Source organism: Limulus polyphemus, unplaced genomic scaffold, assembly GCF_000517525.1.
Source record: "Limulus polyphemus unplaced genomic scaffold, Limulus_polyphemus-2.1.2 Scaffold1741, whole genome shotgun sequence".
NCBI lineage: Eukaryota > Metazoa > Arthropoda > Merostomata > Xiphosura > Limulidae > Limulus > Limulus polyphemus.
In genome coordinates, this window is record NW_013667351.1 from 93,695 (window position 1) to 106,317 (window position 12,623).

At 30.8% G+C, this 12,623-nt stretch overlaps 1 protein-coding gene across 1 annotated transcript in view; it reads right to left on the bottom strand.

Moving 5' to 3' along the window:
• The window catches only part of LOC106464778 (centrosomal protein of 41 kDa-like), a 33,274-nt gene that overhangs the window by 10,462 nt on the left and 10,189 nt on the right, over nucleotides 1-12,623 (bottom strand). Inside the window, exons 4-8 of the mRNA XM_022392576.1 lie at nucleotides 9,952-10,013; nucleotides 8,876-8,918; nucleotides 4,781-4,913; nucleotides 2,216-2,367; nucleotides 825-892 (exon numbers count right to left, since the gene is read on the bottom strand). Of these exons, the coding sequence (XP_022248284.1) occupies nucleotides 825-892; nucleotides 2,216-2,367; nucleotides 4,781-4,913; nucleotides 8,876-8,918; nucleotides 9,952-10,013 (458 nt within the window). The remainder of the gene's footprint in view (nucleotides 1-824; nucleotides 893-2,215; nucleotides 2,368-4,780; nucleotides 4,914-8,875; nucleotides 8,919-9,951; nucleotides 10,014-12,623) is intronic.

The window sequence follows — 12,623 nt, forward strand, 5'->3', positions numbered from 1 at the left end:
TATTAAGCACTTATGGATATTAACATAAATGGAATATATTAAGACATCTAAAATGCTATTTACATTATCCATTTAAACAATTTGGTTCTCCCATGTTATCATAAGTTGCAAAAATTCAGATTTATCAAGTTAAACATGGCACATATACCACTATAAAATGGTTAGGGTTAACTTAAGTATAGATTGTATTTGAAGTGCTGAGTTGATATGACAATGCTATAACACAGGATTCAAAGTTTTGTATCAAAGTTTGATTAAGTATGGAATATAAATGTTCATAATCTAGCAAGCTGTCAAATCATTGTGTGTGTTTATCAAAACTTAAATTCTAAGTCCATATTGGCCATGATCTCAAAAATAATATTTTAATATAAGGTAATTTTATTTTTGCTTTAGTAAATTTTTAATTATGGCATATCTTTCAAACATTAATGCAAAAGTTTATAATCATATAACAAAACCCTATTATTTTAAAAAAAAACCTGACAAATGCAAACTCCCCTTCCCTTAAAAAAAAACAATATAAAATTTGCATGTCCTTGTAAAGATGAAAAATCAAAAGCACGTAACATTATTACAATAATAGCCCTGGAGGAATTTGTTTTACTTTCCAAGTAAGTGATATGCCAAAAACAGAGAAAGAATCTTTCAACAGATGTGTCACAGTTTTCATCCTCTGACTTTCCCTGAAATAACGAAACTTATAAAAAGAAAGGAAACTGAGGTTGTCTGGAAAATGTTTTTATCAGAAAATTTATTTTTCTAACAGACATCTTTAATAATTAAAAAATAATTTTCTATTTATCAAATTTTCAAAAGGATACAAAATCCAACAATTCTTTGGTTTCATAGTTGCATGACCTGGACAACATGGTATATGGATAATTCTTGGCTGATTGAAAACAAAAGAATAACATATTAAACATATCCAGATGTTTCACAAAACAATTGTTCTTAGCAGAGTTTTGTTAAAATTCCAGATTTGTTCCTTCAGGACTCCAAGGAGTAGTGACATAAAGCATTCATATTATGCTTTGGTAAGTCATGGTAAACTTACACGTGTATTGTCTCTACAAAGTGTTAAAGTCATGGTAAACTTACACGTGTATTATCTCTACAAAGTGTTAAAGTTATGGTAAACTTACACGTGTATTATCTCTACAAAGTGTTAAAGTCATGGTAAACTTACACGTGTATTATCTCTACAAAGTGTTAAAGTCATGGTAAACTTACACGTGTATTATCTCTACAAAGTGTTAAAGTCATGGTAAACTTACACGTGTATTATCTCTACAAAGTGTTAAAGTCATGGTAAACTTACAGGTGTATTATCTCTACAAAGTGTTAAAGATTTTCACAATATGTTAAAAAATGAAATCATTACTTATGTTGACAATCCTTGGCATTGATTTCTAGTTTACAGTTTCAATCGTGCATGCATATTAATTAATAAATGTAATGTTTCTTATGCAGTTATCTAGATACAAATGATTTGGTTTGTTACGAATTTCACACAAAGCTACATGAGGACTATCTGACTAGCCATCCCTAATTTAGCGGTACAGCTAGTCAAACCATCTACTGCCAATTCTTGTGCTACTCTTTTACAAATGAATAGTGGGATTGATCATCACATTATAACACCCCCACGGCTGAAAGGGCAAGCATGTTTGGTGGGATGGGGTTTCGACCCAGTGACCCTCAGATTGCGAATCGAGCGCCTTAACCACCAGACCCAGATACAAATGAACTCCAGTTACAATTTCAAATGAATTTCCAATACTATTCATATAAATGCAACAAAATTGAACCTTATTTATAATTAATTCTTACAAGCATATTGCCTGATGTGTAACTCATTATATATTCTAAATACAAACTTTATTGTTAAAGTTCACAACTTCAACTTTCAAAGTTCTATATAAGATTATTACTCTGGAAAGACTGCATTGTGTTTGAAGTTGTTCAAAAGCTTAGTCCCATGTTTTTAATATAATAAACTTCCAAGAGATTTAGTACTAAGTAAAGAATAGACATTTAAATATATTTTATATAAACCCATACATTGATAAATATCTTGCAAGTTATACAAATTTAAAAATTAATTTGCATATTTATTCCTTTTTTGCAGAGCAAGTTTTATCATATTAAACAAAGTGTTGTATAGTTTGAAAACAAAACATTTGTTAAACTTGTGAAATGATTAAAAACTAACCTATATTAATGTGACATTCTTTATATGCATCTCTGTCTCGAACATCTAACAGCACATAAGGTAAACTTGCTGCATCCAGCAAAACTGGATTGTATTCTCGAGAATTTTTAACACCCTTTCTTAAATCTAATTCTCCAACTCCACTGATGACACTAAATTCAAAGTAACAAAAAATTTATGAGCACAAATACACAGCTTGCAAATTAGACATAATAACTTTATCTTTTTCAAAGTTGGATAAGTTGTCTTACACACACTGCATACTATGTTTAGTATATTATTTTTTTATTACTTTTAACTTGGTTATATCTTAATTAACAATAAAATAAACGATGAGATATCAATCCTTACCCTTCTTATGACTTGTAAATGACTTAAGTAAAAACAATAATAATTACACTTCATTTACTTAATCTAGTTCACATCATAACAATTGTCATCATCCAGTTGATTATATAAGTAGTGCCTATACCACTACTGTGTCTGTAGCATCATAGCCGGCCTTATAAGCCATGGTATTGGGTGAAAAGTCTCCACAATTTCTCATACAAAAATGTCTAACTTCACTTTATTTAATAAAAAATCTTGATAATAATATTCTGATTAAGAAGTTAGCACACAGGATCACATACACAAGTTGTAATGGTTATCAAATGTGACCCAAAACTAGAGCACTCTTGAACAGTCACTATTCTTCTTCAGCAGAATAAAAGGTTATGTTTAATGGGTGTAATGAAATATATAAGCACGGATGTTGACATCGCGTAAACTGGATGTTCAATATGAGTTAGCCTTGAGAACAAGCCAATCATAGCTAGAGTTGTTGGTGTCAAGTTTAGTTTGTGCCAAAGAAGTGTGTACAGTACATAAGACTTAAGGGTGATAATAGTTATAAGAAATGTGAACCAATTTTTATAAAGATAAAAATAAAATAATGGCAAAAAGTGGTGGAAAGTAAGAGAAAATGATAATGTGATGCAATATACAGGAAATAATACCATTATAGAGAACTTAAAGCATGAATAATACTAATAATATAAAGTAAGTTTAATTATGAATTTAATTTTGAAAGTCTTTTCAGAGACATATGAAAGTCAACAATCCTAAGGATTGAAATTGATGCCATTTGGTATTACAATATTTAATAGTGCTATCCAGGAAGCTTCTATAATTTCCCTGTTTCTGTTAGATGTAAAATTTGTCTCTATACCCATCAGTTTAACGTCTTCAGAGTGTTCAGGCATGTTAAAGTGTTTTGCGACCAGAAGTTCTTTGCTTGTTTTGATTTGACCTACATATTGGAAGTTGGATTTTTGGCATTTGATTAAATAAATAACGTTTTTGTAGAGCAGGTTATAGGTTTAGTGATTTTTAACTGCTTTTGGTTGTTTTTATCAAAAAATTTGTCTGTTTCCTGCATGAACTTGTAGGTTTGGCATCATTTGCTATTGCAAGGATGATTTCCACTTGGTGTCAATTTAAAGTTGACTTTAATGTGAACTAGGTGTGAATGCAAATGATGGGGACAGATACTTCCTCTACAACAATGCTTCCACCCACCGTGCCCGAACTTGCATGCATAGTTTGACAAATATAATGAAGACTTCAGGCATCTCCAATGGCAACAACCCCCTGTATCTCAATCCAACTGAGCATATGTTGGATGAGCTTGAAAGATAAATTTGCCTACTTTGCTCCATGAATTGCACACGGACATAGTTCAGTTGCAAAGGATACTACATTAAATTTGCTGTAGTTGGTTTATTTGATAATGCTACAATATGTTTTAGTATCCCTATATGTAAATTTTGGGTAATTCATAAGGAATAACCAATTGTAATGCACTGATAAGTAAGTATTTGCCTGCCACTTTATGAGGGACTATACCTAATAACAGATTGGGCCACCTTTTGGCCAAATAACAGTCCATCATATAATGTGCCATAGAATCCACAATGTGTTGAAAAGCGTCCGGAGGGTTTCTCCACATTTAGTCACTAATATTCAGTGTTCATAAGCTCCTTCAGCTGTTTTACTGTCTATGGAAAGTTCTTTAAAAATTATACTTTTACTTTTAAAATACCAGACAAGATAAGTTCTAACCAGACTATTATAAAACCATAACATTTTAACAGACAATAAAAAAAACATAATAATAATAATAATTAAGTTGACAGACCACACTTCACAATACCAGAATAGGGAAATGTGTAGCAATTCACTTCGTTAATGCTGTCTTATAACAAAAAGACAAGCATCGGTATATTCAGCATTACTTAGTCTTGAGAAACCATGAAAAGTCTGACACATCATAGTTTTAAGAATATCAAAAGTGATACACCAAATATCAATGAGATACTGTTGAAGTGATAAAATTCAGGACATTTTTCAACCTCACAACTTATATTAGTAGAAATCTCTTAATGGTTTGTTTTTAAATGTTTTACACATCTCTCAAGGATAATTAAATTGAAGAGATCTTTAAAAAGTAAGTAATCTTTATAATGACTTCACCTGATACACCTCTGGTTGAAAGTATGCAAAAGCAAAATGTGACTGTCTTACCTTTGAAATGTTGATCTAGTGGTATCCAGTTCAGAAACTTCACTCTGTGCACTAGAATACTGTTGTACTCCAGGTGAGTTTCCATAACTAGTCTCATCCCTGGCCAATGTTACATCATTAAACTCTCTGTTATCTATAATGATTATTCAAAAAGATAAAACTTACCAGTTACAAATTTACATTTCTAGAATGAACTAGGATTTGAATAACTACTTAGTTCTAATTCAAGAATAGCTAATGATTCAGTGTTTCAGGGAAATATCACCCATTTGAACATATTTTAATGATACAAAATAGAAATTTAAAAACAGTACATCTGAGTGCCAAGTTTCTAGAATACTCATACTGAATAAGAATATTAGCAGCATGAGACTTATAGGTCTCTGCCATATGATAGTTTAAAGATTAGGGAAGAGATGCTTGTTGAGACTTAGAGGTCTCAACCATGTATGTGAGTAGGAAAAAAAATGCATAATGCTTAGAAGGCCTCAGCATGTGATATTCAAGTGAAGTGTACGGAATCATCATCGAGAAGATTTACATTTGGAGTGGATAAACATATGGAGCAACCCTTATAGTACTTGAGTACAAGGGTATATGTAAAGTCACATATAAATTCAGTTTCATAACAAACCCATAAGGTAGGTTAGAAATTCTAAGCACTTTCAGAGTCAATTGGATTAGAAAAAAGAATTAAGAAATGTTGACAACCTCTATGTCCACAGGAAACTACAAGTATAGAACAATAAGAGTCAAGGGACCTCACAGCTGAGTGAAATGAAACATTTTTTGCCCACAAAAAAGATTCTATCCACATCATATAAGAAAGAGCATCACCCTTGTATCATGCTGGAAACCATGAATAAGTTCTTATCTGAGGCAATAAGCAGTTTCATGGACACGATCAGTTACAGCAAGTGTCAGAAACATTGGGTTGATAAATAATAAAGCAATAACATGTGATGGAACTTGGAAAATGACTTAACAAAATGTCACTTAGTCCAAACTAAAAAAAAAAATAAAAAAAATAAAATAGAAAAACTGCAAGACAACTTCAAGAAGTAACTGGAAATCCAAAACAAGGACACGCAAACATGGCATAAACTGACCTCAGTATAAGATAGAAGGTTCCTTACATATATTTGCTTAGTTTATAAAGAAATCTGAGCAGTTACTGCAAGGTATATAATCAGATGAGGCATTTGAGGAGAGGTAACCAAGAAATCGTATGGCAAGTGAAAAACAATCTTAAAGCAACTGATCAGAGATATCAGGAACAAGTGATCACTCAGATTCAATATAACAATGAGTAAACAACTGTTAAGATTATCAAAAAGAGCTCATTATAAGCCACATAATAAAAAAGATAGGATACTAAACTGTCAGGTAAGAACCAAATAATCAAATGGAAAGGGAAGTAGATATGGTAAAGCATCTCTTCAGTGTCCTTAACCATCCAAGTCTTTCGAAGGGAAAACAATTGCAAAAAAGAAATAAATAAAAATGACTATAATCTAAATACAGATGTACTAATAGCTTGAATGTTCAATTTAAAAACACTAAGCAAACAAAAACTAAAACCAAGTCTGAATAGACCACACAAAAAAAAGGAACAAAACAAAATTAATGGTCATGGAAACAATATCGTTATCCTAATCAGTACAAAACCATGGACTTTATGTTAAACTTTGAAAAAATAACCAAGAAAACACTAGAATGCAGAAATGAATCTCTGGAAGAAAATTAAAAAGTATCAGGAAGATGAAGGAAAAGAACATTATCTCTTTCCAAAAAAACAAAGAGGATAAAAATTTTGTAAATTAAAAAAAAAGAAGTGAGAGTGGGTACAAAGGAAAACTTCCACTAAAACCGATCTAACTTCCAGTTTAATTAACGATGCAAATAATAGAGGGACAGTAAGAAAATGTCAAGGTCTTGGAATGGAAAAACAAAACTGCCGGAACGGAGCTAATAGTATAATGAAAGAGTGACACATGAAGTTGTTGCAGAGAAGTATAAAAAAATGTGGGCCCTTTTTTCATCAGGTGAAGAAGAGAAAAACACAGTATAAAGCATGGGATGAGCATAAAAAGAAATGTCAAGGATCAGTTTACAAAAAAAAAAAGGAACAACGAATGAGCCAAGACTCAACTAAGAAACATAAGCATACAATAAAGAATGTTGGTGAAAGAATTTGACACCATGTTTCAGCACAGAAGGTATAACCATAAAAAAAAAATATATAAAAAAACTTAAGAAGTTAGCTGATGCTCCTCAATCTTGAGAAGTCAGCAAATGATAATTAAAAGTCAAACTTTTTAATACCAACTTAATAATGAATATTTTTAATGTAAAGAGATCTTTAAATGACAATCTTAAATTTCATACATATCCATAAAAATTCACAGGTTGAACACTTCCCACACTTCTTCTCATTAACGAGCAACAACTACAGCGGTGTCTAAAGTAGCATAAAACACAAAATTAAAATCCCTCCCCAATGTATACAAAGACTTCACACAGTGACAATTAACCATTTCGTATCTACACAGTTAACCACTTTATGTCTAGACAACTTTTTTGGTTTTTACCATCCATAGAGTGCACTCCAAAAGATCTATCAAATTAAACATGCAAAAAATCAATATTTAGAGAATTTCAAGTATTTCATCATGCATATTTTTAAATGAAATTATGTAAATGTAAAATTGCATTAAAACCAGAAGTATTTACTGGAATATCAGCATTTATCCACTATCACAAAATTAACCAGAAAAGTATATATATATATCACTAATACAATGATCAACTACCATGTGAAAGCTCACACTCTTTCAAATATGAATCTTTAAATATTCAACAGCAATGACATTACAAACTGGAACAATAAAACTGTAATATGATAGAGGGAGCTTTCATCAGGTAGATTATGATACTGGTGTGAACAAACTAGATTATTTGAATAAAACTTTTAAGTTTTAGAAATGCTTTCTACCTGTTATCTTAACTTATGACTAATTCATACAGTTCTTTCTTTTGAAAGTACAATAACAAGAGCTTGATGAAACTGATTTCTTAAAATCTGCACGGTTCACATGAAATAATGTGAAGAGCATGCACACCATTAAATATTTTTAGTTACATGCTTGATAGAGTTTAATAATGAGGAAATTCATTGTTGTTTTATATATCTGTATCAATTGATTGCTTTATCCACATGTACAGAAGTATTCAACAAGAAAAAACAAACAAACTGGGATCTGGCTGATGAGGTTTAGATTGCCATTAACAAATGCACACAGGGCTATACATAATGTCTCACAACAAACTAAAAATTTTATAGTCCAAAAAAGACATTACATTGGCTGGGAAAATCAAAACTGCTTGAAAGACCCAAAATCACTTTCTATTCTCCTGTAGTCTTGTTGAAAGATTATAAAAACTTGAAGTTGTGTAAATTTCAGAAGACTTAGATTTAAATGTAAACAAATGTATTTAAATAAGTAAATTTGTTTAAAACATATCTAAGATGTTGTAAGGGTAGAAAACAAGACATACATTTAAATTATCATTATCAGAAATGTGTTGACATCAGAACAAAACAGGAACAGACACTACAGTATGAATACACGTGTATATATACTTGTGCATGTAGGGGATATAAATTATATATATTACAGTTAAGTCTAGAAATATTAACCAAGTTTTTATATACTGAATTCTAACCTTAGGAAAATTTATACTCTTAAGTGGAAAAAATTTTTTTTCAATAGCCTATTGGACGTTCTGACAACTATAATATAGACAGTTGTGTGTGTTTATGGATATGTTTGCATAATGCAAGTACAATATATACAAAATCACTAGGTAAATTTTATACCAACATTACAATTAAACTTAATTTATCATAAGAATGCTTTAAGTGTTGTAGTAGGTTAAATAAAACTATAGTTTTGTACAAGGCTATTTTTACTCAAGTGTCTATAACCATAACCTTATAAATCTTTTGTAAATCAATGAGATTTTACTCATTAATAGTGAGAAAGCCAATATAGAAACAATAAAAAAAATTAAAATTTGGGATATCTCTCTTACTTTCTGTTGCTTGTTGCTGTAATTCTTTGGCCACTTCTATAACCTATGAGTGAAAACAGTTTCTCAATAACTCTTAATACATGATAACTTAAAACAAGTTAGTACAAAAAGTTTAAATGTGTTACACTAATTCATCTAAACCAAATTATATTGTCCAAAATATAAATGCATGCAAATTTATTGTTAGAATACAAACAGAGATTGTTTCTATAAATTTATTAAACCTTGATGGAGTAAAGATTTCATTAAGATTTTTGTTGATCTTAGTTTTAAATATTACAACATTAAAACATTAAATGCATAGTTTTATTAACACATTAGTGTCCTCGCTAATCTTCAATGTTTTTTGATGCATAAAACTACTTTCTGGTAAATTCGATGATGAGGAACCCACTTTGAGACTAATAATGCTTGGAGACGGCTTGAATGGCCTGATGATGACAAAACCTTGTCGAAACATTGTACATTTGCTGTTATGTTAAACTTATATTGAAGTTTTTCTTCAGTACCCATTCAAGCCGTCTTCAACTATTATTACTTTATAGTAAAATACATTATTCGTACAACTTACAGCTCAATTAATTACACAAGTTTTAGTCTTTCTTAAAATATTCTAAGTTTATTTAAAACTATTTTCATGTTTCACAATAAATAACTATTTGGTACTATTGTTATCAGAATGCAAATGTAAACTGATTCAATACTACTAATCTCTAGACAGAATACAAATGTAAACTGATTCAATACTACTAATCTCTAGACAGAATACAAATGTAAACTGATTCAATACTACTAATCTCTAAACAGAATACAAATGTAAACTGATTCAATACTACTAATCTCTAGACAGAATACGCATTCTGTTTAGAGATTAGTAGTATTGAATCAGTTTACATTTAAATTTAAACTGATTCAATACTGCTAATCTCTAAACAGAATGCAAATGTAAACTGATTCAATACTACTAATCTCTAAACATAATGCAAATGTTAGCTGATTCAGTTCTATTACAATGATCTCTTTTTCACTAAAACATGCTGACTGCTTTAACAATCATGTAAAAAAAAAACACTTACCAAAGTCACAAAAGTTGAAAGTTTAATTCGTTTAAATATTTCTCCTTTTTTGTACTTTACATCTACAGAGGAAATGAAATAATAAACGTGTACTGTAAATCAATATCTTACAGAAAAGTAAACTGCTAAATAATGCAGAAAAACAGAAAAAAATGCACTTAAAATAAAAAAGAAATAGTGAAACTTTGCAGTTCAGTTGAATTCCCTCTTCACCTCTATTACCTTTAATGCAAAGTAAATTTGAAACTATCACAAAATTAAAGCTCACTTTGAGGTCATAATGTTTCAAAATTCGTCATATATGAATTTATAACTTCATGTTAGTTAAAAGAAACCATTAAAATATGTTATTCATCATTTTTTCAAATATAGCATAATATATATGAAAAAACCTGAATAAAACATAATTTCAGTAGTTACATTGTACATTGATTATTCAGGAACAACTAAAGTGCAGTAAAGCATTTACAAATATTTCTCCATGATTAAAGATAGATCAATGTCCATTTGTAACAAATGAAATTAAATATTGACTAGAGCAGGAAATGAGAAGACTCCAATTAAAATGGTCTCATTAAACTTTCTAAATAACCCTCTGAACAATAGTGAACTGTAAATGTTTATCGTGTAATAAAACAAGTCATCATTAGAGTTTCAAGAATTTTCTTTCCATAGGACAAAGATAGATTTAACCCTGATATATATATTTCCTTTTAAAATTAAGAAATTACATCTTATACAATATTAAGATTTGATTCATTAACTATATTTTGATGCCAAGTTTATTCGTATACACTGATAATAAAGTAATTAAATTAAATCTTGGATGTAACTCTAAACAACTGTGACATGTGCAGTTTAACCTACCAGTATGGAAAGGGTTAAAAAGGCTGTTCTTTTATTACTTCTCTTGGTGATAAATTTCATTGAAAACTGGCTGGGAAATACTATTCAATTTGTATATTACTTGACAAAATAAAAGTAGAATGACTAATTGGGGTAACAATTAAAAGCATATTTTGTTAGGTCAAATCTGATTACAATAAACATTTCAAAACATTTATTAAGCTTTACATATTCATGTTACTATTTAGGGTAGCTTACAAGTATATGCATGGAGTGACCACAAACTGTTTACAACAGTTTTTGATAAATATTTGTAAAACCATCAATTTACTTACCACAATCAATATGAAAAATTCAAAATGTATCAGTCATTACAACTACACAAAATAAATCTTAAGTACACAGGACATCCACTTAATTATTCTTAAAAGCCTTTATCAACCAATTGCTTCTGGTGATGGACGAAAAGGAAAACCTTGCCTTACTAGTCTGTCGTTCTTTTTTAGGATTTTACTTGATATCTGGACAATGAAAATGGTCTGATTTGGTTAACTTAGATTCTCAAAAAAGATTTTGATGAGGTGGCATGCAAGAGACTAGCTAAGAAAATCACATTGGTAGAGGTTGGGGAAAGATGAATTAATTGGATTGTCAGGTGGTTGGGTGGGAGTAAGCAATATGTTCTTGTTATCGGAGTCTAGTGAGGCTGGACCCTTGTTACTAGTGGAGTAATTCAGATGTCAGAGCTTGGGCCTTTGTTCTTTCTCATTTGCATTAACATTTACTGATAAGGACATAATTATTGAATTAGTACAGTTTGCTGATGAGTGTAAACTCTTGTGTATTTTAGCTGTATTGAGGATGTTGTACTATAACAGGGGACAAAATATCCAGGTTTGCATCACAATTTGTGAAACAAAACAACCCCAGTTGTGAATCACTTTCCTATTTGCTTAGCATAATGTATGAATCATTCCTTTCTCTTGTATGTTGTCTTCAAGACCTCCCACAACACGGTGAAAGTGGCGTAACATTTCAGTTTGATATACCAAAGCCATAGCTGATGTTCATTTCTTGGAAAATCCCACCAAACAGCATATACAGTACTTTGTCATGCATATATTGCACATACATACACTTTGTAGTAGTCTGTTCATGATGTTTGGAATGCACACAGTCACATTTAGCATTGAGCCAGTTACAAATTCTCTCTATACAGCCTCAGTTGAATGGACAGACCATGTGACCATTTTTACTTGCATGTAGTTTTAATACTATAACTTTTAATACAGTACATGTATCTTCACAAAATTTGGCAGACTTTTAGTAAACATCAGAAGTCGTTTGTACACAGTTATAATTTTACTATACTGAAAATGTATTTCCGATAGGTACTTACCTCCTCTCCTATTGGAAATACATTTTAAGTATAGGAAAATTATAACTTCCGATATGGTAAATTACCTCTACTCACATAAATAGCTAGAATACCACGTTGAATAGGTGTAAAGACCAGTGCGAGGGATACTCCCCCTAGAGGAGATCTGTGGATTTGAAGATCATACTTGGGAGACCGCACCACTTCTGAATCAGGTATACTCTTTGCCCATTGAGGAAATATGTCACATATATGGGTGGAAAGATGGAACATCCCACCTCCATCGTGTGCATTTTATGGCCATGGAATCATAATATGTAATTCGACATGGTCTTTCAGTGTGGATTTGAATGGTTAAAGAATACCTAGTCAGGCATCACTTGCCACAGAGTGGCATCCAGACAGTGAGTAGCAACAAACAAAAAGACAGAAAAGGGAAAAAGCCCCT